The sequence below is a fragment of the Strongylocentrotus purpuratus genome, unplaced genomic scaffold (assembly GCF_000002235.5).
Source record: "Strongylocentrotus purpuratus isolate Spur 01 unplaced genomic scaffold, Spur_5.0 spur5_contig_810, whole genome shotgun sequence".
NCBI lineage: Eukaryota > Metazoa > Echinodermata > Echinoidea > Camarodonta > Strongylocentrotidae > Strongylocentrotus > Strongylocentrotus purpuratus.
In genome coordinates, this window is record NW_022145514.1 from 484,103 (window position 1) to 512,088 (window position 27,986).

The 27,986-nt window shown below is 35.4% G+C and overlaps 1 protein-coding gene across 3 annotated transcripts in view; it reads right to left on the reverse strand.

The window, feature by feature from the left end:
- LOC579102 (1-phosphatidylinositol 4,5-bisphosphate phosphodiesterase gamma-1) overlaps window positions 1–27,786 on the reverse strand; it is a 75,144-nt gene extending 47,358 nt beyond the window's left edge. For 2 of the 3 annotated variants that reach the window (XM_030977827.1, XM_030977840.1), the window contains exons 1-5: window positions 27,647–27,786; window positions 25,416–25,710; window positions 7,394–7,543; window positions 2,815–2,908; window positions 1,565–1,612 (exon numbers count right to left, since the gene is read on the reverse strand). In XM_030977827.1, coding sequence (XP_030833687.1) covers window positions 1,565–1,612; window positions 2,815–2,908; window positions 7,394–7,543; window positions 25,416–25,608 — 485 coding nt within the window. In that variant the 5' untranslated portion in view covers window positions 25,609–25,710; window positions 27,647–27,786. Of the gene's footprint in view, window positions 1–1,564; window positions 1,613–2,814; window positions 2,909–7,393; window positions 7,544–25,415; window positions 25,711–27,368; window positions 27,496–27,646 lie in introns of those variants that run through there. The other variant, XM_030977834.1, reaches the window with a different exon arrangement.
- Window positions 27,787–27,986: the final 200 nt, after the last annotated feature.

Below are 27,986 nucleotides of genomic sequence, written 5' to 3' on the forward strand. Positions count from 1 at the left end.
GTTTTCTTTATATTGATAATATAAATTTCCAATTTTTCCCCTAAAAATCTTATTTCCTCACACCAGCATCCAAGTTATATTGAGAGTAATATCTTTTTGTGTGGATGCACTAATATAGAGTAGTTTATTCAGTTAAATCATGAAAAACATGAATTTTGATAAATGAATGTAAAATGTTCAGAAAATAGTGTCAATTCTTCAAAGTTCATAAAAGATTTTGTGAAATATCATGCACGCAAAATGATACAAATCAAAGGCATGGGGAAATCAAGTTTTGGGGGATAAAAAGGGAAATTAATGGAATAAAAAATATATAAAGTAATTGATAAATGGTGAGGCAATCACGTCACAAACTGACAACCAAATTGGCAATTTGTGTAGTGATTTTTGAAGCTCCATAGTCTTTATGCTTTTTTTTTGAATTCATAACTTCCTTATTACAAGCATTTATGCTTTCTTAGCAGTCAGGTAAAATAACAACCACCACCAACCACCACCACCATTAGTTATCCGATTTTACTTTTTATATTTGCTCTGCTTCTCTTGCTTTTCTACATCTATTAAAAGCAAATTATTTTTGGAGTGGACTTAGCCTTTAAGCTCATATATAAGAATTTGGATCATATCTTCACTCTTATGGCTTTTTAACACTAGCAAGCTTTGGGACTCCAACCATTGACCCTAATCCTAACCCCTAATCCCTAACATAACCTAAAACCTTATTGCAGCAAAAGGAACAAAGTCCACAGCAAATGTTGATGAAGCATCATTAGATCGCTTCTTTGATGTACCAAAGAAAGCCTTTTTGTATTGAAAGCAACTTTATTTTCAAAGAATTTGGATCTCGTATTTGGAACTTGAGTTGTTTTTTTGCGTTTGAACACAACTTTTTGTGCAAGAGGCTCCAGATAAATTCCACTTCCGATGATAAGAAAGTGTAGGTATAACTAGGTTAGCAGCAAGGGGACCTACAGACTTTAGTCCTATCCCAGGGTCTGAAATTTATATATAATTTTGTTCACTCTTTGTAATGGGTGTATCAACTTGTCAAGCCACATAGGCTTTTACTGATACACCCTATTTCATTTTCCAACTATTTGTATTTAAATGTTATTACTTTGTATCACATATTTAAGTTGATTTTTATATGTACATTGTTAATGTTTATAACCTGTTTTTTTTTTTTTCTAACTGAATTTGAAAAAAAATGTATCAATCAATCAATAATTGAGAAAAGTTGTCTTTACAACCAAGTGCATCTTCAAAATCATATTGGCTCTGAATCCGGGACCCTCCACATCCAAATTCACCGCACTAACCACTGGGCCATTGCCCTTTAAATGTGCTGCTGATTGATTTACCAGTCCTCCTATTACACATGTTGACCATTAACAAATATATATATATATATATATAGTATCAATGGTGCTCCCAATAGGTGCCAAAATCGATGAAACCAAACAGGTTTGTATTCGTTCGTTCGTGTCTCCTTAGATCAAGATTATGTATCTTGATCTTTGAAGTAGGTTTGTATTGATTTGTTTACATTCATCATCATACTCACGTATCTGTTTTGTTCTTTCCCATGGCGTAGAATTCCCTTCGTAGCCACCTGGATGTAAAAAGAGTCAAGAACAAACAAAATGATATGCTGAGTACATAAACGGGATATTGTATTGGGGGCAGACCCAGGATACAGAAAAGGGAGTACGGAAGGGGCAGAGGCACAAATCAGAAAAAAATCTCTGATAAGCAACAATTAAAAAAAAGAAAAATGGTTAATCACAGGTCCTTTTTGGTTCCAAAGTTTGAAAGAAGGCACAAAGACACAATGGGGACATTTTCTTTTGGGTTTTTTACATGTAGATGTATGCCACTTGGATTTTGAAAGGAAGAAGGAAGGGGTCAGGGTGAGGCCCTCCGTCCCCGTCCCCCCATCCCACAATCCATTAGTGGTTCATTGTCCCTCTAGGCCTGTCTTTATCAGACCAAAGTTGCAAAATAACTCGCTATTTAAACAAGCCGATCTCGAATTAGCCAGCTAATTTGTGTATTCATCAGCCCGCAGTTGCAATTAGCAGGATATTTGGTCGAGAAAATATTTCAAGAAATCTTGGTCGTTTCCAAAATATCCAGCTATTTGGGAAATGGTGGGCTAATTTGAGCTAGTTTGTGATGAGCATATCAGGCTGATGAAGGCGCAATTTGGAGCTTCGAGATAATGTTCAGAGTCTGAAAAAGCAGGTTACTTGACAATCTCGAGCTGATGAAAACAGGCCTATAGTGTCTGAGTTTTTCTGTTTGTAAGGATAGTCTGTACACACAAAGGAGAGACCTTCTTATCTTACAATCAATACATCACACCTCCATTAAAAAAGTGCCTAAGGCCTTAAAAAAAAAATTCAAGCCTGTTCTCTCTAATTGAAGTTTGAATGCAGTGTATTTACCATCATGACACTACAAAATCTTGCTGAATAGCAGACACACCAAAAAGTAAATGTACAAAGAAATGCACTGACAATATGGGGCACATAATCAAAACTTATGGTTGATAAATTCAATACTTCATAAGTTTGGATCATAAACATCAAACACTTGAAAGGCAATCTCCATAAAAATCTCCATAAAAGCCTGTCTCATCATTCTTCAACTTGTATACTTTTGGTCTTCCTAACCTTGAAGCTTCTCTTCTACATTTACCATTTACATCCCTCACAGCAAGAAGGATATTATACCATTTAAGACATAATGAGTGATCTACTTCCTCTAAACAGAAGACATGTTCCTTGTCTGTCTGTACATAATTGTCTTTACCTCTTGACTTGTAATGGATAGCTGGCTTTCTCTGTGTCTTCTGCAAGCCATTTGAGTCCCGTTATCCACAGGTGATACTCGTCAGCATTCACAGCTAAACACACGCAAAGAAGATGGGGGAGAAAAAAAGGAATTTCAGGAATAAAAGACATTTCAATTCAGCTAATAAGCATTCACATAAGTGGTCAAATGACTGAATTAATAAGAATATTAGTTTCCTATTACACAACTTTTTAACTCAATAGCGGGGTGAATTTCACTACCAACAAATATGACAGGATTCTCATATAAATGTTGTATTCAAATTTTAATTCAGTCAATAATTTTTGACGATGACAGAGCAATCATCTTATGGTGAGACGTATTTCAATGTTGACCTAAATGCCACATTTGACAAGCTTATCACAAAAAAAATCTGATGTTTCATTAAATACATATAGCTCACAAGATTCATTATCAGCCACGAACACTTTAAAAAAGATCCTTCTTTGTCGACATACTTGATTGGATAGATAGTGATTTTATATAAATTAACTGAAATTAGAATTAAATTTTATAGTAGAAGGGTACCAAGTAATATTATTCAGTGATAAAAACTTATACTTAATTAACATAATTGATCTGTAAGATATTGTTACAAGGAACATTTTCTTTACTAAATATGTAACTCAGTCGCTATAATTTCCAACCTATACCAATTATTTTCCATCTCTCCACCTCTTTTACTCCTCTCCTCTCCTCTCCTCTCCTCTCCTCTCCTCTCTCTCTCTTTCTCTCTCTATCTTATCTTGATCTTCCCTGCTCTTTCCTTCTATCTCCCATCTTTCTTCTCGTTATCCTTCTCCCCCTGGCTGGAATACTCTCCAGGAGTGGAGATTGTGCACACAGTGTGTGCGGGCAAGCACTGAATCCAATGACCGGGGTAATAGTATATTTGTAAAGCGCTTAGAGACATTTGTATTAAGCGCTATATAAAAATTAAATATTACATTATTATTATTATTATTCTCCTTCCTTCTCTCTTCCTAACACTCTTTCTCTCATCAACTTCCTCTACCAATGCACTACCATCCCCCCTTCCCCCCCCCCCTTTTCCCCATCTCTCTCTCTCTCTCTCTCTCTCTCTCTCTGTTTTTTTCTACACCATTAGATCACCTACATCAAGCAAACTTCATATTTTTCCTACCCATTTCAGTCAGGGTCAGACAAATAAAATAACAAATCTTGGTTAATGGGTAACCAATTTTGACATGGTGCTTCACTCCGACTGTCATTTGGCAGGATATTAATCTAGCTAGCCGATCATCAAAATATTGGGTAAACAGTCAAAGCTCTCTTACCAAATCCAATCGATGCCAATCACATGAATATGGAATCAAGCCACTAAAAACACATGCCCAGAATTAAAGGTAATGGTGTAAAAAACATTGCTGTAACAATTTCTGATAATATGCCCTCTAAAATTGATATTTCCTTCCTCTTCAGGATTCCCTTTTTTTTTTTAAATTGCTCTCTTTTTCGTTTGCTTTAAAAAAGGCACATTTGTCAATTTCCTTGAGCTACATTGCTTTCTACTACTATTTCATCTCCCACATGAGGTATTATTGTTAACTAAGAAATTAAATGTTGATAGAAATTGCTTCAAAGTCATTCTGAAAATGTTATTTTTAAAGTAAGTATTTACTTATATTTACCAGTAAAATGCCAATAAAACTAAGAAAGATGGTGAAAATTTCATTGAAAATCACAAAGATGCCCATGAAGTTTTACATATTCTACTATACAAAGTGGTTAGCTTTGTCACATTATTATCTATACGTACCGGTATAATAATACACTATAATGTATACTTTCTATCAAATTCCCTTGCCAGATCTCATTTCATGTTCATTTTAACATTATGTAAAAAGAAATCATACATTTTATTATAAAGACTTCCTTCAAAATTCAGTGTGATAAACAGACACCCACTAGGCCCATCTTCACTATCTCGAGATTGCCAAATATCCAGCTATTTGAACTATCCCGATCGCAAACTATCCAGCTAATTTGCGTCTTCATTAGACCGAAGTAGCAATTTAGCTGGATAGTTGGTCGGGATAATATCCTAAGATATCTCGGTCTAGTTTGCAAAATATCCCACTATTTACCAACTAGCGAGATAGTTTGCGACCGTCTGCATTAGACCGAAGTACGGAGACAAATATCCCGATCCCATCATGCACAACGATTTCCGGTTTTCCGTGTTTACTAGTTGTACTAGCGCGCTGAGCGGTATAGATCGCATGTGCGTGCACTAGTACAACTAGTAAACACAGAAAACCAGAAGATGTTGTGCATGATGGGATCGGGATATTTGACTCCGTACTTCGGTCTAATGAAGACGTTCGCAAACTATCCCGCTAGTTGGGAAATAGTGGGATATTTTGCAAACTAGACCGAGATATCTTGGGATATTATCCTGACCAACTATATCCAGCTAATTTGCTACTTCAGTCTAATGAAGACGCAAATTAGCTGGATAGTTTGCGATCGGGATAGTTCAAATAGCTGAAAATTTGGCAATCTCGAGATAGTGAAGACACGCCTACTGTAACCTCCAACAAAACCAAAGAATGTCATTGACATGATGAAAAATAACAATTCAGCCAAAAAAAATGTTGGGCCGTGGATTAAAAGTCTGATGGTGTTTGGTGGTTTTCCCACTTGATGAAAGCCATTCAATACTGACTAGAGAATGTCAGTGGCCTCCATCTTTCTATTTTCTGCCATGATGACATGCATAAAATGATGCTTTAAGCAAAGAAATAAGTGCCCACTGATGCCTGACTGCATGAAAGCAATCTTTTCTGTATTTTTCATTGTAAATGTGGCTATTGATAACACAAATTATTTCCCTTCTATTATCAAAGCGATTGATATTTCCCTCTAGGAGCCGGAGCGAGCCCCCCCCCCCCCCCCCCCCCACATGAGGACTTTAGGCTTAACCTTTGTAAGGAATCAGGACACATTCCAAACATCATTGAAGCTGTTCTTTCTTGTAAAATGCATTGGGTCATAGGGTCTTTTATCTATCCTTCCTATTCAGGAAGGGCAAATACAGGTACGGCAAATGACAACTGTTTGTGACTACTCCATATACATGTATATATATATATATATGCAGGGCTCTACACCACTAAATTTTCTGGAGGGGAACTTTATACAGTCTTTATGAAGGAGCCTGATGTAAAAAAATAAAAATAAAAACAATCTTTTAATATTTTGTCATAATTATTTTTTTTTAATTAAAAGAAATCAAAATAAAAAAATGAAGGTTCCAGACTTTGATTTTGGGTGCCTATCTGTCCGAGGCACCTGTTAATATAGAGCCCTTGTCTACGTGCCAAATGATTTCATTTTTCTCACTATAAATTGAGAATACCAAAGAGCAGACTGTCCTTTTAAAAGTATGCATACAGATGTAGACATTTTTCTTTCTTTTTTAATTCAATTTGCAACATCATTTGATAGGGAAGAGTCCAATAAACTCTGTTATAATTTGGCCCTCTTGAAAGTAAATTGTGCCCTTGTGAAAGATTTTATTCCGTGAGATCTGTCTGTGATAAAGATATTTTCAAACAGCAATGAAAAAAAAATCGAGCATAAAAATATTTAGTAATCCCAAAATCCATTTTTTCTTCTTCGAAACCACTTTTGAGGTTCCTTTATAGAAAAGGTGAAAGGGCAATATGTATACTTTTTCATTTTTCAAAAGCTTTGTTGGTTTTCCGAAGCTCTTAATAGAAGATACTTGCAGAACTACTAGTAATTATGTATTTGACCTTTTTTTGGGTCTCATTGTGAATTATACAGACAAGGTTATGTGGATAATGCAACAGGTCGCAATCGTCATCTGGGATTTAAATATATAAACTGTCTGAGAGGTAGCCAAGACTAACCCCATTTGTTCAAAGCGGCACAATAATTCTCTATCTAGCATACTTTGATTTTAAAGATTCTACTGTTAGGGCTGTCTTTTTCAAAGCTGTACCTGTAGGCTGGTTGGTTGCTCCTTCCCGGTCATGCTTAAAGGTATTAAGTTGGTTTTAATTTGTGTTTGATTGATCACAACTTCAAACTTAATAACTTTCTCAATTTTCATCGGAAGTTGCTCAAACTTTCACTGACTTGTCCCTCTCATTTACACTGCTTCTGTTAAAGCAATGTAATATCAGGGTGGCTTTCCCTTTTACGGTAATACACCTTGAAATATGCAAAGTATTATTCTTATTATTTGTTTGTTAACAGTCTAGATGAATGCAAATTACATGTAATACAATATGGGACAAAATGACTACTTTTAAAGTAGTTCTCCTGTCACACAGTAGACTAGGATCAGGGTGAATAGTAACAACATTGAAAAAAGGCTTCCTTTTATTAAATTTCTCTTCCCAACAATGATGCAGAACCTCTTTATTTTTGTAGTCACAGCAATACACAGATTTAACGATTCTGCAAGGATATAATTTTCAAATCCTATTCAACACCCTGCATGTTCCTATTCACCCGATCAATTCACTGTTTGTGATAAACTTACCAGCTACAGAAAGTGTCTTTAGCCTGAACTCGGTGCCATAGAAGACCACAAAGCAAATGTTGTTGGGATGTCTGCGATGTTCCTCGGGCCACTTCTCAAAATCTTTAGAATTCTTCCCTGGTCTGATCTCTTTGATTTCTCTGATGTTGACTGTTATAATAAAAATGAAGGAGAAATTCAAGAAATGATAATAAAATATAATAATATGTCATCTTTACCCAGGGCAGCCTCATCGTATAAATACTATTCTCCCTGAAGGCCCTGTACATTATTACCCGGCTTTAGCCGAGTTACTATAAAAAGGTGCTCCACCAGTCAAGGAATTTCTTCCTACCGGGTAGATAATATAAATGATAATAATTTATGCACATGAAATAAAACCTGCACTTTAGCATTACACCCTGTAGCCCTTTCACTATTCTATGAGTTTCCATACTCACATGCTCAGTGCAAACTCTCTATTCTCTGCACAGGAAAGAATTCTAGTCTATTGCCATATTACGGACATGTAACAATAAGCAATAATATTATTTAAAATGCTGTGCCAGGGCTTGAACCTGTTACTTTGGCTTGGCACCTCCAATCAAATGTTCAAGCCACTGACTACTAATACGAGCTTGTAAAATCATTATGTTTAATATTTAAAAAGAAAATGAAGGAATGATTTCTCTTAAAATAGAATTGTTAACTTTTGAGGTACATTTTGTACAGTGCTAGTTATGTCAAGAAGAGGTAATGTGTATTTCTTTGTTTTTGCTTGTTATTCAAATACGTTAAGGGGCATAATTTTTGTATTTTGTTTTATTTTTGTAACGAATGTCTTATTTTAAGCCATGTTCTATTTTTACCTGATAATTATCAACTATGTTACTTAGGGACGTTGCGCTTCAAACATTTTTTGTTTATGCATTGTTCCTACTATGTATTATATATCAATGTAACCCACTGTATTCTATTATCTGTAAACAGTTATTTTACATGGTGAATAAATAAAACAAACAAACAAACAAACTACTACATCATTACTTGTTTTGTACTTTTGTACTTTTGTCTTAGTGTTTTGTGATTTGAACATAACTACACACTTGAGTCAGGCCATCTTAAAAACAGTTGCAACTGATTCTAATCAATTACAACTTGAAATCAATTGCAACAATGTACTTCATATATAGGAGCTGGGCATCGCTAAGTTTGCAATTGACAGAAGGACTTGCAATTAATCCTGAGCCCTGTATCATAAAAACTTGACTTACAATCAATAGTAAAAATCGATACTGTAATCTTGTTGCAATTAATTGTATCTTACCATGTTTTGTATCTAAATAATAATAAATAATTAAAAATTAATAGTAACTTGAAGGAGATACGATTAATTTGAAGGAGATACAATTAATTTGAAGGAGATACAATTAATTTGAAGGAGATATGATTAACTGGGGGGATGCAATTAATAAAATAGCTTTTTACGTCACAGAGTCAGGCCAGGCCTGGCCCTGTAACATAAAAAGTTCCATCGATTGCAACTCAAGACAGGACCCTGGATTGCCTACAGGAAAAAAGACATGTTGATGTCATTACACTGGTATATTTGGCAAGTTGGCTTTTGTCAAAACCCCCTCAAAAACACCTCATCATTTTGGCAATATTCAATTTCCTTGTCAAGTTGTAATTCCATAGAGCTGTAGATACCGGTATGCAAACATTCAGTGTTAAAAAAAAGACCTGTGCCTGGTAAAAAAATATGCCAATCCTTTCCTCTTCTTTTTTTTGCAATTATTTTGAAAAAAAATAAGGGGAATTGAGAGCCATGAGGCATGGTACTGATGTTTTCATACAAAATCAGAATACATGACATTTCTATTTGAATCGATAATCATGAAATCTAAACTAATCACTGACAATGGACAAGTGGGACCAAGGACATTAGATTTCTCTTTTTCTTGTTCATTTACCCGGTGTCCAATCAACCATGTACCAGAATTCATCCTTTAACTGTACAAGAATCATATACCTATCATTGATACAATAATTAATTCATTTTTCCTAGTCTAAACAGTGTGTGGCTCAGTCAGTAGAGCGTCCGCCTCACAACTGGGAGGTCGTGGGTTTGAACCCCGGCCGCGTCATACCGAAATACGTTCAAAGACGTGAGTTGCTGCTACCTTGTTTGGCGTTCAACAATAAGGGTATAGAGCAATGTCGATCTGGCGCTGCTCAGTGGCTGCCGGGCTCACGATCAATTAGGTAAAAAGAATTTCCATTTTCGGTTTAATAAAATTTGGAGTGGACTAAAAGATTATTATTATTATTATTATTGTATGACGAAACATTTAGCAAAACGCCCGTTTGAGCATTATTTTGAATGAAACCCAATCGAGAAATCAGGGGACAGTTCTTGTCTGAACTTTGTATTGTACGAAAATTGTACAACTGGGCGGGGCTTATCATAAGCGTGCACTGATGATTGGCTATCTGTCTTGTCAACTGACCTCTTCAAAACTACATTTGGTTCCTTTTAAACAACGTTTCATTATGATGTTGTTAGCTAGTCTGTACATTCCTTTCGTATGATGATCCTATACATGACGTTTCTTTATACAAGTTTCCTAAAGTCTGAACAAGCTACACACTGTAATAACCCATTGCCTTTAGAGTATCAAGAACCAAGTAACTTATTAAATCCATGGGAATGAGATAACTCAGTAGCCAATGGGTTAACGAAACAATTCATTTCTTCACACACGTAGCTCACATAAATAAAGCTAATAGTAAAAGAGGGCCACAGCTCTGACTTTTATAAACAAGCATTTACCACCATGAAAGGGGAAACCCCCATCATAAGTTACCAACAATATAACAAAAGGAATAGATTCACTATTAAGAACTAAGGGTTCTTAATTCTAAATAGTGAATCTATTCCTTGTTTGCTAACAATTCTTGAGTCTCAGTACTCCTTAGCAATGGATTCCGTTTTATCTCGGTATCTATAATTCAATGGCAACACAGAGAAAAGAATCAAGGGGCGTTTTTACCCAAAGGGTATTTATACTTTAGTCTATCTATTATCAACTCAATGTGGATTACTGAAGTCAACGTGTACATTGTATGATGGGGATTTCCCCTATGTAACACTATGACGTCTTCAACAATATAACAAAAGCCTCGTTTAATGAAGACCTTGGCTTGGGACTATAAAAAAAAAAAAAACTCAAAAAAATTGTCATGACATAAAATAAATCCCTTTATTACTAATAAAACACAAATCTCAGACTTTCATGTACAGGTACCGTACTTCCGTACAGCCCAAAATTATGTATCCTACGAAAACACTTACAGGAAACCTCATAAGAATGAATATAGGTATGCTGAAATATGTACAATGTTCCTTACAAAAAAATGTGCGAGAGATATATATTTCTCACAATAATAAAGATAGCGATTGACAAATTTACAGTATTTCATTCATGAATGTGGAACATTTACCCCAGAAAAGCAACAGCTTATTTATGTAATTTTCGACCGCCAATTGTAGTACAAAAGATAACAGCAGGTGAAAGAAATTCTTATTAACCAGACACAGTGAGAAGAAAGTATCCATAAACGACTTCGCATAGTTCGTCAGTTACCAAGAAAATGGTGATGCCCATGTCGTGCTGAGAAACTGTACATTATGCTAAGAATATCTTGCTTCATACACTTTGGTGGGGAATCTTGTAGATTGATGGGCAAGAATACTATAGATTTCTCAGAATAACTTAACTTATTTGTGGGGTGAGGCTTCCTTTAATTTTCTGTTTGATCCTTTCTTTTCTATTCTGGGATGGTCTCATACTTTAATCCATCTCGTTTGATCTATCATTCATCAAAGCTCCCTTTCCCTCAACAATTACCGTAAATGTTTGTGTATAAGGTGCACTTTTTTGCCGCCGAAAAAAATTGAAAGTCGGGGGTGCGCCTTATACACAGGTACAGAAATAATTTTTTTTAAAATTAATTTTAATTTTGATTTCTGGCGTTATGCCTGGCAATGTCTCCCAGCTCAGTAATCAGTGTGTTGACTCACCACTCGAAAACTACAACAACACTAAAATTTGTCTGTCATCTTGGTTTGAAAGTAATCTTTCTAATAGATCTCAATATGAAGTTTATAATAATAATTCATTAATGATCTTACACATTCTTCTAAAAACAACATTGTTACTATTATTTGTGACAAGTTTACAAGCACAAATCAGCGCTTTTAACTGCACCTCGATGTTAAATGAGGGTCCTTCCCCGCGTGGGTTTTCGGCAACAAAACAACAACAACAACAACAAAACAAAAATAGGAGTGCGCCTTATTTTACGGTAAACATTATATTGCACTTATTATTGGCACAATGGAACCAATGGCCCGTATTCACAAAGGAGGTTTAAATTTAACCCATAGTTTAAATCTTCATTTACATAACCCATGGTTTATTCAAAATTAGCGCAAAATAAGCGTAACACAGTCAGAGGTCCAATATCAGACGCATGCAAGGCAAGGTACGCTTAATTTGCCCTAATTTTAAACCATGGGTTAAGTAAATGAGGGTTTAAACCATTTGAACCTCCTTTGTGAATTTGGGCCTACAAGACTTAAATCATCTGTTCAGAGACAGAAAGGTGTTTACTCTGTGTTCAATCATATGAGTTAGAGCCCTTTTGGCTCCAAACAGACAAATTAGTTTGTTTGACATGCACACACAAAAAAGAAGTGTCTCAAAATAACCGAGTTATCTACAGAACAATGAATTTTGAACTTTGGATCATGAAAAGCTCACAACATCATGCTAACACAAAAATTGTTCATGATCATGCGCTTTTTCTTGAACTACTTGTGGTACTAAAAATATGCTAGATATTTACATTTAGCTTAAATTGCCATTGCAAGTCAGTCTACACGAGGTCACAAACAATCATCATACATTCCAAGAAAAAAAAGACAGACAGTCAACATCATACTTTCCTGATGATTCATTGCTAATCAAAATTATTGGGGGTCAATATTGCATAGGCCTGTACATTGCCCATCATATTATTTCTTTGAAATATCGATCTGAATACAGGGTATGACGTTTCTTATTTCATGAAATTAATTTGAAATGTACACTTCCTAACATAACCCCCAGAAAATATTCAAAATTCCTAAAATACTGGGCATCTGAATATAGAAACATAACCAAAATACCCAAATATTGACAAATATTGCACCTTATAACTATTTACATATCATCATTTTTATAGACATTATATAGTATATATACACAGCAAAGGCCTGTATTACTACTGTTTGAACTTTGAAACTATGTATAGTGGCTGTAGCATTTACACAGCAAGCAGAAATCATTGATTTTTCTCACATTCCGTTGTTTTGAGGAAGTTGCTAGGCAATCACCAGTAAACATGACAAAAAACCGAATCGAAAAAGCCCACCTCTGAGTGTGTGTTTTTTTAACGCCGGCAGAAATTTCACAGATTTTTTCAGTAAAATGACCGCTCTCATTGGTGAATGATTCCGGTTCCTGGTCACATGACTCTTCTTGCTTCTGTGCGATCGCATGCAGAGCAGCGACAAGTTGCACATGTGCATTACTTACCGCAAAAACACCAACATGTTTACCGTAATGGGTTTTTCCAGTCTAGTGCAAATCGCAGTAAAAACCCCAAAATAGTTTTTTTTTTAATGGTTTTTGGGCTGTGTAAAAGGGCCTAGTACATGTGTATGTAAATATGTCAAAGGCAAGGGGTAGCTGCAAAGGATGGGGGGGGGGTAGATAAATATCATGAATGAATTATCTTTATAACAAGCTTTCCAGGTGGATTTTCTTGGAAATGTTCTGAAATGTGATACACGTGTATCTCCTTCACCTCATACAGTATTCAGTAAATGAACACTTACGTTGTAGACGTCCCTTGATACAGGTACATGTATACCCTATTTCTTCATATCGGTTACTGAGCCGGATATCTTTGTTTCTCTCTTTTTCCACTGCTTTTTTTATATCAAAGTACCATTGCAACAGCTCTTTTATCAGGAACATGCTGTCTATTGACAGTAGGAAAGGAGTTAAATTCAGGAATATTTGAGTTAAAAGGCAAGTCGGGCCTAGGCATTATCAATTCAAATTGAATAAATTCCCTATATTATATTGTTCATGAAATTCTTTTCATTTTGGGCGGAAACACCTGTTATCCTGTATAAATGTTTTCGTTTACATTACAATACATAGGTACTGTAATTTAGAGTAATCATGATTTTGCACATATTCCAGGATTCAAGCAGGAAAGTGATATTTTGTTAAATTTATGTACAAAACAGATAGAGAAAAGTGAGGGGATGACATCATCAAATCACTGATTTGCAACATTTCACCGTTTCAAACAACTTTGGGAAACTTTAAATTCCATAACTTCCTTATTTTTCATTTAACTTTAATGAAACTGTCACTTTTTTGTTTGTTTTTAAATTTCAATCCCATTTGCCCTTTAATGCCATTCCAGCTCTCAACAAATGGTTTAAACGTAGTTCCTTATTCTAGTGGAATGTTCTGTCCTTCCCTGAAAATTTACCATTTTTATCTAAATGCCTTGCTAAATGTATGCACATACAATATTGAATACATGTCTTTCAAAGGGAACCACATCAAAAAATCACATTGTGATGTACTTCTCACTTCCTCAAACCAACATAGAAACAAATACATGGGAACATAAACAAATCAACAGGATCTTTCTAACGACCTCGATTAAGATAGTATCTAGGGGACTTATACAGATAGTATACTGATAGTATCTTACAACAAACTGTTTTAATGTCCATGGCGACTAAAGACAAACAGGGATGGCCAAAAATATTTTGAGTTGACAAATTTATCTGATCAAGGTTTTAGCCATTGATACACGTACACAATCCTTGCTTGGATGTATGGCTTCATAAAACATGCTCTGAAGTAAAAAAAATTAAAAAAAATTAAATTCCTCATTCACAATATCAACTGTCAAACAGACTTCGCATTTGATATTCCAAACATTCCACTAAAAAGTAATCACACTAAACAATATGACAAATATGTTAGGTCATGCAGAAAAATATGTATAAAAGCCATCATATTCCTTTGCACATCCATTACCTAGGTTAGCCCAATTTTTACATAAAACTTGCCATATTTCAAGTTAAATTATTTCCCTCTCAGCATGGACATACACTTTTTTCCCCTTTTCTCTTTTTTTGTGTCTCTCAGTGAGGATGACTTTGGTAGTATAATACTGTCCGATACCATGGATGAACCCAAGATGAGCTTGACCTACATGTTGAATATACTGACAGTAAGCAAGGATATTTTACATCTACATCAAGACACAGTGAAGGTAAAGACCATTTTTGGAAACGCCCCCCTCTCAAAAAATGAAATGGAAGCTCTTATTACCAATCATGTGAAAGAATATGTTTCAACTAATACGTAATGATACAAATTTTGCAGAGAAACTGCCTACTAATTGATATATTTGGTAAAATATTATATCTATTTGGACGTGTCACGCACGAGTCGCATAGTCCCATATACATCTTTCTGTGTACAGTGCTTGTAACTATACCAAGACTGTGCCAAATTTCTTATCATTTCGATGATTCCAGAACCTTGCAGTACACAGCAATACTTATATGCTAGATGATCAACCTTTTCTGATCGATTCCACAATGTTTCTTTCACAATGCAATCCCATGACCATAACTGGCTTTATCTTTAAACTCATTTCTATTTTAGATTATTGTAAAATAAAAATTGTTTTCCTTGAAATGAGGCTACAGAACCCACCCATCAGCGAAATGACACCTTTACCCAATTAATGCATAAGGACACCTACACCAGAGAAGAAATTAACATCTTTGTGTAATCTACACGTCCTTCTGTGTCATGCCCACTCCAAAGCTACAGGCTCCAGCCAGGTCAAGTTGCATCATATAACTGTTTCTTAGCATCAAAGATACACAATCTAGACTAATTGGTAACTTAATCATGATGAAGTAAACATGCTATACTGATAGATCTAGATCAAGGAAATCTCTTTCCTCCAAATGCTATGTTCTGATATCACTTGTAAGTACAATGATATTAACATACAGTATATAAGAAGATTACAAAGAAAAAGTTTTAGGAATCCCCTTGATGTAAATTTATCCAGAGATATAAAAAATAATCAAAAATATTGGATGGAAAAATCATAAATATGGGGGAGGAAAAAAGCAATATTCATTGACACTCAAAGGGCACGTACTGTAAAACCATACAAGAAATATATATCTAAACCTAAATTATACAGTCTATGGAGTCACAGATCACCTTTCCCGTATTGTTCTGTTTTGTTTATGTTTTTATGACTAATCAACCTATTTGTACCTGAAATAATTGCTATGCGCGAGAAAATTCTAGTTTTGGAAACTAAACCAAGGCAGGATAAAGACGAAAACAGCATTCTCATTCTTTTTCTGTCAGTTTGGATGAATATCGCATCGGCAGTTCATGTGCTGTTCAGCAAGATTAAGTCCATTTCTTTTAATTTTTAATTTTTGATCATTCTAAAACCCCAAAGTAAACTTCAATTCAGCCTTCTCCCAATGATCCAAGCAATTCCTCTTACAATATTAATTGCATGACCATTCCTCAACTTTTATTTATTTTGTCCAGGATATTTGCAGGTGTATGAAAATGACTACACCCATAACATGGACACCTCTTAAAGGTACTATGTCCCATTTGCAGGCCAAAAAATGAAAAAGTTAAATTCCAACTGCATTTGAAAGATAATACTAATTTAGAACTTCCCTAAAAATGGTGGGGCTTGAAAATGTCTTCAAGTGGGAAAATAACGACTATTAGTTGTCAAATCGACTTTAGGGCTATAGAGCCCAAAAGTAATAGTCTTGATTTTCAGACTTTTTGTACCGAATGGTCATACGTTTTATGCTGCGCAAAGATTCAATCAGTTTAATTTTGGCCATCACAAGAAGTGGGTTATTGATGTAGACAAATGCTCATGTACCCTTTACAACTCTTTTCATGTATGTTATTACCATAGAAGAAAAAAGGCCAGTCAGTCACTCAATAGTGTCTGACAGTGAAGTCTAGCAAGTAAACAGGTTTCCTTGCATAATTTGAATATGAGGACACTGCTAACGTTTAAATTTCACAGATAGGACATACATGACATATTCATAATTCCTGCAAAGTTCTACAGCATTTGAAGTTGGCTGCAAAAGGGACATAGTACCTTTAACATGGACACCTCTGACCAGCATATGAACTCTTACTAATCTATAGCCCTCACACAAGGACCAATTCAAACCTGTCCACTTCCTTAGTTTCCTCTTTGGACATGATTTACAATGCAACGAATGAGCTAGAGAGGCTAGTCGGTGTGGATTACACACGCCTTTTAACACTTTCCTGGTTACATAGGTATTGTTGCCTCAGTTTGCCATGCAGTGCAGTGCTGTCTGTCATGCATCGATAAAATGCAAAAAGTCGTATTGACAATGCAATCAATTAAAATCGTAATATGAGCACACTTTTAGTTTCTATACCGGTCGTACATATGGAGCTACAAGTACTACTGTAGTATTGTAAGCCAACATTGAATTTGAGGTCTTTATTATAAAAAATACAGTAAGGGTGTTTAGCATAAGTTTATTCATTGTCATGCACTAACTTTTCGAAAGAAACATTCATGTAATGTCTGGAAGTGGAAGCAATTGGAAGAGTTGATTAAATGAATCATTGTAGAACGTGAGGTTATGGAATTACCAAAATAGGAAGAAAGTCACTCAGTCTTGATGAAAGTCACATGCACTACACAGAGAAATGACTATATGGGACTACACACACATGAGGCATTCAAGTATGGTCCATCTTGTTAGCTGTTTCTTGCCACATTTCAAATATGAGGGAACTTGGGGCGCGTTCATGCTTGATTTTGACGGCCAGAATCAGGCATCTGTTACGCGTTTAGTTTAAAACACGGTTGCGTCTTAGCTCACTTTTGTAGAATCACCGAAAAACGGCGATCACGATCGCCGATCGTAAACTCACAAAAAGATGCGTTTACAATTTGTAAACGCGTTTAAATGGGGTCAACGCACTGACCTCTAGTAGGTCTACGTAGCATGCACAGTGAAGGTTTGCGAATCCAGCTGGAAGACCAATTAAGGCCACACACGTAGAATTGCCTTGGGAGCCAGAGAAGTAAGCATGAACACTACATCGTGGAACTGCGATCAAGATGAGCGTTTACGATGAGCGTTTCAGATCGCTCATTCTGCCTTCAAAATTTAAGCATGAACGCAGCCTTGGTGGAGGGCCATTCCATGAGAAGAAGGACATGACATCAAAAAAAGAAATGTACCTCTTATGTTAATTCTTTGATTTATCACTAACCTTATGCCATGGATGTTCATAAAACATTAGGGCCTTTCAAATTCAATACAATTTTTTTTTCATTTTTGTTGATTTCCTAAGATCTCAAACTATCATCAAAAACGTACATGTGGGACTGTAGCTGAAAAAACCCAATTTATTGCAGATTACACAGGATTCTTGTAATATTTTTTCCTAAAATTTCGCTAAATGGAAAAAGATGAATATATTTCCATATTCTAAAGGGGTCCTGTGATATTTAATCTATTACATAGGGGTGAAAATGGCCTCCGGACAAAATGTAACGCGAGTTACCGTAACGTGAGTTACCGACATATTTGCTTCCTGCATTTTACTAGTCCATTGTTTCTTATCTTTAATATTGTGATCTTATACTAGTAAGTCACAACCTACTATCAAATTAAAGTAGGAAAGATTTTGTCAAGATTGTCTAGTATGAGGAGAAAAGAGGGTCTCGTAGAATTGACCATGTCCTTTTTTTGTAACGCGAGTTACCGAAATTCAATAATCCAAGAATCTAAAAATGTTTGTTCTTCAATATTCTTTTTTGTTTCATTCAGTTGTTCTATATCTACCCTGTCCATGTTTGAAAAAAGTATCTTGTAGATCCTAGCAGTTCTAAAGATATAGGCACATTATCGTGTCAATGTACCCATTAAGTGTAACGCGAGTTACCATGGAATGGCCCGGAGCATTTCTTTTGAAATGATCTTCCAGACACAGACATGATATGAGAAAGCTCACAAATTATTTGTGACCAAATCTCAACCTTCTTTTTAAAGATCAATACATCTGAACTTTGGTCATTTATAGCCCGAGAATACCTCCACAAACATATCTATTCAAGGAAATCTTCTTCCTGTCATACACATTAAATCCAACAGAGACAAACTGTCAACAAACCAAACTTGGAATTGCATCTTCAGAGGAAAGAGCACGTCCAGGATGCAGTGTAAATACCATGGGACATCATGCCCATGTGTACATCTGCCCACTTAAAGAACAACCTTCCCTTTCAATTGTGATCTTTCTATTCATTGCCAATTTGATGGGAGGATAGATAGGGATTTGTACAATGCCAGTACGGTATGTAATGCGGATGAACAATGATTTCTACACCAAGATAAATAAAGTCTTTTTTATCATTTTTAAAGGGTTAAATAATGATATTGCCTCCTTAAACTGCAATGCTGGCATCTTGTTTTTTTTTAATAATTAAAAAAAAATGAATAGATAAATAAATATGAATAATAAATAAATAAATAAATAAAACTGAACAAAAAATAAAAAGATATTGATTAGTGAAAGATCCATTGATCTACATGTACACCTTGTATTTTTTGTTAAGTTGCCTATCTTTAGGGAATAATAACAATCTTGATGTTTCTAAAAATATGTTTTCCAATTTCAATGCCCAATTAAATTGCACCAGTAGTAGTACTACTAGTACATCAACTTTTTGTTTTTACTCCAGGACCTCCTGTAGACATTACCACTGCTCTACCAGTAGCACTAAGCCACAATACATGTACCCTCTCATTATTACTTCATTACATGGGGGTGGGGGAGGGGCAATCCCTTATAGTTTAATTCATCAACAACAGGATTTTGCACTGAAATTATAGTTATTATTCTCACAAACATAACAGGGTCTATTGACATTGACTCTATTGATTGTTAGGTATTTCATATGGACCACTGTATAGGAAGAGCAAGTAGTGAGTGTGAAACCACAATAAAAACAAACAAAAGTCTGTGTTTCATACTCTGTTAAATTTATTGACTTAAAGGTAAAGTTGAGTTCTGGTCATGTGGTTGCATTGTGAAAGAAACATTGTGGAATCGATCAGAAAAGGTTGATCTTCTAGCATAATTGGTGTGTACTGCAAGGTTATGGAATCATAAAAAAGATAAGAAATTTGGCCCAGTCTTGGTAAAGTTACAAGCACTGTACACAGAAAGATGTATATGGGACTACACGAACATGTGGGCGATGTGGCATAAGAATCCATTCCAATTTTTACATGCCATATTTAGAATATTAAGGCATTTGAAGAGCCATGCTTTTCAGGGAACATTTTGTATCTGATGTTCTTCCACACTTGCATAATAAATTGATGACGCTCACAAATTATTTTTCACCTCTTCCCAGAACTCAACCTCCTCTTTAATCGCATATATGGTATTTGTACAGTTTCAATCAATAAAATATTCAAGATGAAGATCGCTTTTGTTATGTTGTCTAGTAGCTGGGAAACTTTGTTGCAGCTGGGTATCGTTTTAATTGGGGAGTGGGTGGGGGGATCCTAAAGTAGTATGTTGTGGTCTCATAAAAGTACCTTCAAATTTTTATCAAACTTAAAATCTTTTGTTGGCCAACTGTTCTTGTGTATTGCAAATGTGTATAAAATGTTTCTTTGTATGTATTGTATTGCGCTTGAAACTCAGTTGTTGACTAACTCTTTGTAAAAATCACTTTCAGTTATACTTAAATTTAAAAATGAGCTCACTCTTAAAAACAAACAATAGAATATAACATTATCATTACAAAAATTCAGGGGAAAAAATACACAGGGGCTCGGGCGAATTAGCCCCCGAAATGCCAAAAAAGAGCCCCTGAAAGTCATAAAAGAGCCCCCCAAAATTGCATAGAGTTCAATTATTTTCATGCAAGCAAGCTTGAAATGTAGCCCCCGAAATGTTTAAAGTATTTTTTTCCCTGCAAAAATTCTATGTGTACAATGTTCATTATGATCCAATGCTGTATGAGTATTAATATGCCATGCATTATGAATATAAATGAAGTGCATACATGACATTGACAATCTGTACCTGACACCATGATCATAGACTTAGTGTGGGAGGGCTAATATGCTGCCCACCCACCCACTTCTAGTTTCTTCAAAACTCAAAAGAGAGAGGGAGATTCTAGGAAAACCTACATGAATCTCACTACGTTATTACTATAGAATCACTTTTAAGGTTAGAAAGCAGAATTTATGAGTACCTGCACAATTATACCATTGCTATAATGATGAACTACAAAAATTACATGTAGCTCTGATTTGGATTTCAAATACATGTACTGTACTGTACTATTAGTGAGAGGAGAGGAGAAGCAAATTAAAATCGGAAACAAATTTGGTTAAGGGTGGGGGGGGGGGGGGCAGTCTGTCATAACTGTGTATGCATAGCACATACATGTGTACATGTATATACAAGTACATACAGGCTTACACATTTGTTTACAATCAAGTCTAGACTCTGGACTACACAGTTAAGTTATATACAGGTACTTGTTACGAAAGCTTAAAAACAAGGAACTCTGTTCGAAGCTCTCTGATCAAAGCATCAAACGTTATACCAAGACAAACATGTCTATTTTATAGTCGATATCTCAAATCCATGTTTGTTCATGTATGCACATATACATGTACATACATGTAGAGTGTACAACGTTTAACTTATCCATGCTCAATGGTTACATTGTAGATTACCATAAATTTTCTGAATAATCTGTTCAACCTCACAATAAACTTTAAAGCTGCGCCTATTCTGAAACTAGATCTTTTGTACATGATAATTCTATCACAAAGCTTCCAAGGTGAGGAGAACTATCCACTTCATACATGTACAGTACTGTAGATGCCCTCATTCAACCGTTCACTTGCCAGGGGCTACTTAGTAGACAATACCGGTATAGGCCATTTTCGTAATGTTATCAAATTGAATGCAATTGGATACATTCTGTGTTGTTTGGTAGGAGAAGCCATAATGATTTTCCTACATGTACCTTTTAAACAACAATTAATGTCTACATGCAATTTGCATTCTGAGTTGTTTTCTGACTATCGAAAGAAATACAATTATTTGTAACTTTAACAGGTGAATGAAATAATTTGTAATATACACTGTAGCACTTCACAAAGACTTACACTGTATGCATTAAATTTGATTAAATTATGAAAATGGTCTATCTTCAACAGACAATTGAACCAAGTTAAAAGGTTAAAAACATTTTCCATGCACACCAGAAGAAACATGTCATATGTACATGTACTGTACATTCAAAGAATGGGGCAGGTTTAAACAACTGCTTGGGCAAGTACAAATACTTCACCCAATCTGATTATTCTACAACTTATATGCTTGGCAGCAATTACAATACTTTCTCAAAATTCCAAACTTAAATATTGTACCTAACAGATACTCGGACATAAACTTTATCCAAACCAAAAATTCCCAAACCCAATCCCAACCAAAGCTCTAAATTCATATTTTGACAAAATAAAGGCTGCAATAAGTCGGATCATCATTTCGGGCTTTTTGGCAGATCATATTTTTGCAGCACCCTATAGTGTCTCAATACATGCATCACGAGGAGGTAGGGATTCCACCAAGATGGCCTCGAGACATAGACCATGACTCTCTACACAAGTCTGTCTCCCGATAATTGCGTGTAATTATGTATGACACTCACTGATTAGGCTTAACCAGAATCAAAGTGATTGCCACAAGTTACGGCCGAGTAGGACGCCAACGAAGAATGACAAACCCAGCAGAGAAAGTGTGCATCGGGCTTCAGGTCTGATGCACCCTGACGCATTTCATTAAAGATAAAGTTGAGTTCTGGTCATGCGATTGCATTGTGAAAGAAAAGGTGTGGAATGGATCAGAAAAAGTTGATCATGTAGCAAGTATTGGTGTGTACTGCAAGGTTCTGGAGTCATCAAAATCATAATAAATTTGGCCCAGTCTTGGTAAAGAAACAAGCACTGTACACAGAAAGATGTATATATGGGACTACACAAATAGTGTCTGGCCCACTTACAGTACCTCAATTTCATTATCTTTCTATGCTCATTACTCAGCCAGTATACATTTTCTACCAAAATTGTTTGGCAAATGACATTTATTTCTAATCTTGAGCATTCAGTGTATTAGTTTCGTCTGATTCTGTGAGAATTCATTTTCTTTTTTTACCAGAACTCAAGTTTATCTTTAATGGGCTAAACATGCCGGGGCACCCGCGACATTGCATTAGCATTACTTCATGTTTACAAAATAATGAGCATGGAGAGACGGAACATTATCTACATGTATGGATGCGCCACCATTAACATTTTTAAGGAAAATTTGTTGTTTGCATTTCCATGATGTGTAGACAGGCCCTGGTTCTACTCATTGTACTTTCACTTTGCACTTCAAATGTTTCAGTTGCCTTTCTTTTTTAAACCTTTGCTTAATAGGTATACACATTTCTCTTTTTACCAGCGCTACATGGACATCATATTCATATAACATTACATAAACTTTGGGTCTATAATATATTGTCGGCTACTGATTGTTATGCAAAACTCAATTTGAGTAAACATTGTAACAGTTGATAGGGGTTTCACTTTTGGTATGTCACAAAAATTGCCCCAAACCCGTGGAATGACCCAATTAGAAAGGCTTATATTACCGTGGTTATTTCAATATCCACATTTAGCCATGGTTGAAAACTGTGGTTAGTGGTTAACCAACAGCAATGACATAATTCTGGATCATGTCAAAATCGAAAGTCACAATATACCTTGGCCCTTCTATAGGTGACAATCAGACAAGTATAATATCACATTTAATACCGGTATGTGTAAAATGAGCCATCAACATCCAAACTCTGGCTACAAAAGGTATCGTCCTTCTATTTGAGAATGTCAACCGATCTCAGTATTTTGTAGCATTAAAGTTTTTGCATCCTATTGGTTCATTACAACTATAAACTAACGTAGCGAAGTCAACCACTGTCCAGTAATGTAATTTGTAAAGAAAATTTGAATACGGTACTCAAATCTGGAGGCAAATGGCAAATAGGCTGTCAGATTCCAAACTCTACTTTTATTTATTTTCAAATTTAAAAAAATTAAAAATTAAATTAAAAAAATTCTAAAAATAAAATGGAAAAGAAGAGTGATTTGGTGGAAAACAACACTTTAATGAAAATAACTCAACTATAACAAGATTTCCTTTTCTTAAGCAAGGGCATCTCAAGATAAAAACATATAGAGCTACATGTGTACACATACAGTGTACATGTACACATGTATATAAATAATTTTTACCTCATCTCCCCTCCCCCAACTATTTCCCCAACATGTAACATTTTGAAATACCTCTAGTAGTAAGCTTTGAACCCTGAATTATTGAGTGGGTGTGAATGGGGGAAACTGAGTCATACCGATACGCAATCTAATGAAACTAATTAGCAATGTGCTTTGAAGCCTACTGCACTATACAAGTGTGTTTCATTCACCGAAGGCTTTAATCATTTATATGTGGCTTCATTCAGGTATACTAAACTAATGAGTAATAATCACATGTACATTGTCATCACAAAATGAAGTCCTAGTTCTCTTGTTAACTTTCTTTGACTTTTCTAAACTTTACTCATATTAAAGATAAACTTGAGTTCTGGTAAAAAAAAGAAAATGAATTCTCACAGAATCTAACGAAACTTACACTGAATGTTCAAGATTACAAATAAATGTCACGTGCCAAACAATTTTGGAAGAAAATGTATTCTGGCCGAGTATTGAGCATAGAAAGATAAGGAAATCAGGGTAGTACTAGCCCCGACACCATGTGTGTTGTCCCATATACATACATGTATTTCTGTGTGAGTGATTGTTACTTTACCAAGACTCTGCCAAATTTATGATGATTTTGATGACTCCAGAACCTTGCATTACACATCATTACTTGCATGCTATATGATCAACTTTTCTGATCCATTCCACACCTTTTCTTTCACAATGCAATCACATTACCAGTACTCAAGTTTATCTTTAAAGTCCGTTTCATCTGCCCTGGATTTATGACAAATTTTAAAATTTTGGTTCATTTGGGATTTTGGTTGAGTTAAATTAAGAAAAAAGCATTGGAATAACATCTAGGGTTACATACAAATGTATAGAATAGATCTGGGATTGGAATGTGGCAAGAAAAAAGAGATATCCAAATAACCTTGTGTATTGTCCTGGATAGCCCTAGTATAAGAAGAAATCGTAATTCAAACCAATGCTTTCATAGCAGGTTAGCACTCTAAATGGTTGATTGAAACCAAAGAAAATAATTCATTCTAAATAAATGTAATCACACTCCCTCCAAGGTGAATTGTCTTGATACATTCTCATGATCCAATTTTAGATGCCTGATGTTCAGTATTGAGGATAAAGGTGTGACACAACCTAATATATATGGACAAGATATTCCCGGTAATTTTAATGTGTTTCTAATAATTTTGACAAAAACGTTTATCTTTATTCATGTAATCATTTTTCATACAATTCGTGTAATAATTTTTTTTCTCTAAACCCAATCCATCAAAGAAGAACAAAAAAAGAGGTGTTCCATACATTAACAGGTAAAATTTCCCCAAATTTTCTAGACATTTCATAGAGGGAGGCAATACAGGTGACCACCTACGACAAGTGGCCCTGGCACAGAGATGGCCAAAGCTGCAGTTCTGACTGTTCATGCACCAAACTTCCAAACAAATACTGAATAAGATTCCAATGACTTACTTGCTCCCTCAGTCCGTCCTCCTTGCCTCCTCCATACGACCTGTCTAGTCTCCATGTTGACCTCGAAGGACTTGCGCTCTGGTCGCTTGCGGCCATAGAAGCGGGTCAGGAGCGTGCCCAGGGCCATGTTATGCTGCATGCTGTGGATGTCCTGTTCGCTCAGCTCCATGGTGCCGTTCTGTACCACTGCCATTTTCAAGCAGTCAACACCAACGACCCCTCAAAGGTCCTCAGTAGTGCACACCAGAGCTACCACAATGTTGGCTGATCTTCCTTCCAGATCGGCACAAAATATCTAAAAATAACAAGTGACGATTGTTGTTAAATGGCTCGCTAAAATGAAGAAATATTTTATTTTTATACGTGTAACATAGATCAATTCACAGGACCTGCTGAGATGAGAAGAAAGTTTCTTTTTCTTTTTCCGTTGGGGGGGGGGGGGGTCAATTTAAAATAAATCTATAAAGAACAAAAGGAGCAGTTGGAAATGGAAAGACATTAAAGGGAAAGGATGTTTAACAACTTGTCCAAATGACAGATCTGGATCCTATCTGATCTGTATTCTGTACAGGAATAACAACTCCTTTTGCAGTCAATATATCTGGAGTTAGACCATTTAGAGCTATGTAAAATATCATTAATGTTTTTAATGTGATTCTCTGGTGAACTGGCAACCAGTGTACCGTAGGTCCTTAAGAAGTGGGGTTATTCAAGAGAATTTTGAGAGGCTGCAAATTTCTCTTTAGTACCTTCTCCCTTGGGGCATTACTCAAAATGTAATGGATAGCATATTATCATAGGTCCTTTAATTCTAAAGGGAATAGACCCTCCCAACTCCCAAGTCATTATTTCTTTCAAAAATTGAACTTTTAGTCATTTTGTGTGTTGGAAAAAAAGTGGGTAGAACTTGTCCACCACTTTTCAGAGACATATTATTACTGGTTAAGCTAATTTATAGAGCCCATGTACATGTATACATACATGATAGTGATTACAACTTTTCACCACACTACTTCTCTGATTTTTTTGCTTTCCTCTAAAGTAGTCTGCTATCAAGGTTGGATTTCCCTTTAATCTGTGCTTTAAATATCAGTATAATGAAAATTAATTTGAAGTAGGTCTATACAGCAACGAGCAGCAATAAATGAGAGATTTATAAAATGACTATAGAATAAAACCTACAATATGTCATGAGACCTCTGCTCACTTTAATTCAGAAATACTGAATTAAAGTTTGTATCAGCATATATATATATATACGAAATAAAATATTTCTCATAAATAATTTTATGGTGTCCACTCATGTAATTTGTAGCTTCTCTACAGATTTAACTAAAACCAAATAAATGCAAAAAGAAAAAAGAAAAAATAAGAAAAAATAAAAAATATATCACATAAATTAGAATATAGAATCTAGACTCTTCATGGATTGGGGATCGAACCTGAAAACTAAAAAAAGAGAAAGGGTTTAGGAGGTATTACAATCTAAAAATACAATAGACTTGAAGTTCAACAGACAGAAATGATGATAAATTACCATTCTTCATGATAATTGATATAGATCTATGGGAAGCTAAAGATAACATAAATACACAGATGTGGAACTATGGATCTCATGCCCACATTCATAAAGTTGAGCTCAATACATCACATTCACAACTGTCCATACAAAATCCAGTCACACACGTACACAAATGTGAAGTCATTAGAACAACACCATCTAATTTTGCTGCTAACAAAATGTTAGACTAAGTTTCAGTGAGTGCGACAAGAAATGAAGAACTGTATAAACAAAAACTATAATAAAAACATACTAAAGTAAAAAGTTGATAAAGTCTGACTCTGAACTTCCCGAACACTGATGACACAAATTAGACTATGTGTTAATCCTTTATCCTTTATCCATGCTTAAATCATTCACAGAATCAGAAACTGCCCCTGCCCTGTCCTCACCCAGTTTAGTAGCTTGCCGCCACCCCGTACCGTCCCCTTTCAAGTGACTCGAGTAGCTAGGTAGCTCTGCGGCCAATGCCCTTCTTCAAATAAGCATGCATGCGCTACACTAGATCTGCTGCATGAGAAACATTAAAAAATGTCACACCTCAACTCTCAAGCCAACTACCGCTACCGAGTAGATCTACTGCCTTCTGGCATCGGTTCATTATCTTCTGGAATTTACCCCCAAAACCACAGTTTAAATAAAATATGGCACAAATGACATGAAATAATACCTTTATATGCTGCTTACGGTTGACCTACAACAAATCGGGATAAACTACTTTGTGACTATTTCCTAAAATGATGTGAGACAACATCCAAAGACACCGATACACCTTCCAGTCCTATCCATTCATTCTTGTGTTAGTGTGTTATCATATCATTTGATAGCTGTACTACTTCCGTCTTTATTGTCAGACGCGTCCATTTGACTGTAGGTGAATAACCTGTGATCATGTTAATATTTTAATTATTTTTAGTGAAGATGCTGACAATGCTTTAAATTTTTCAATCGTTATTGAAACAAATATCTAATGAAAGTTAGTGTGTTAATTTATTTATTCAAATTTAAGG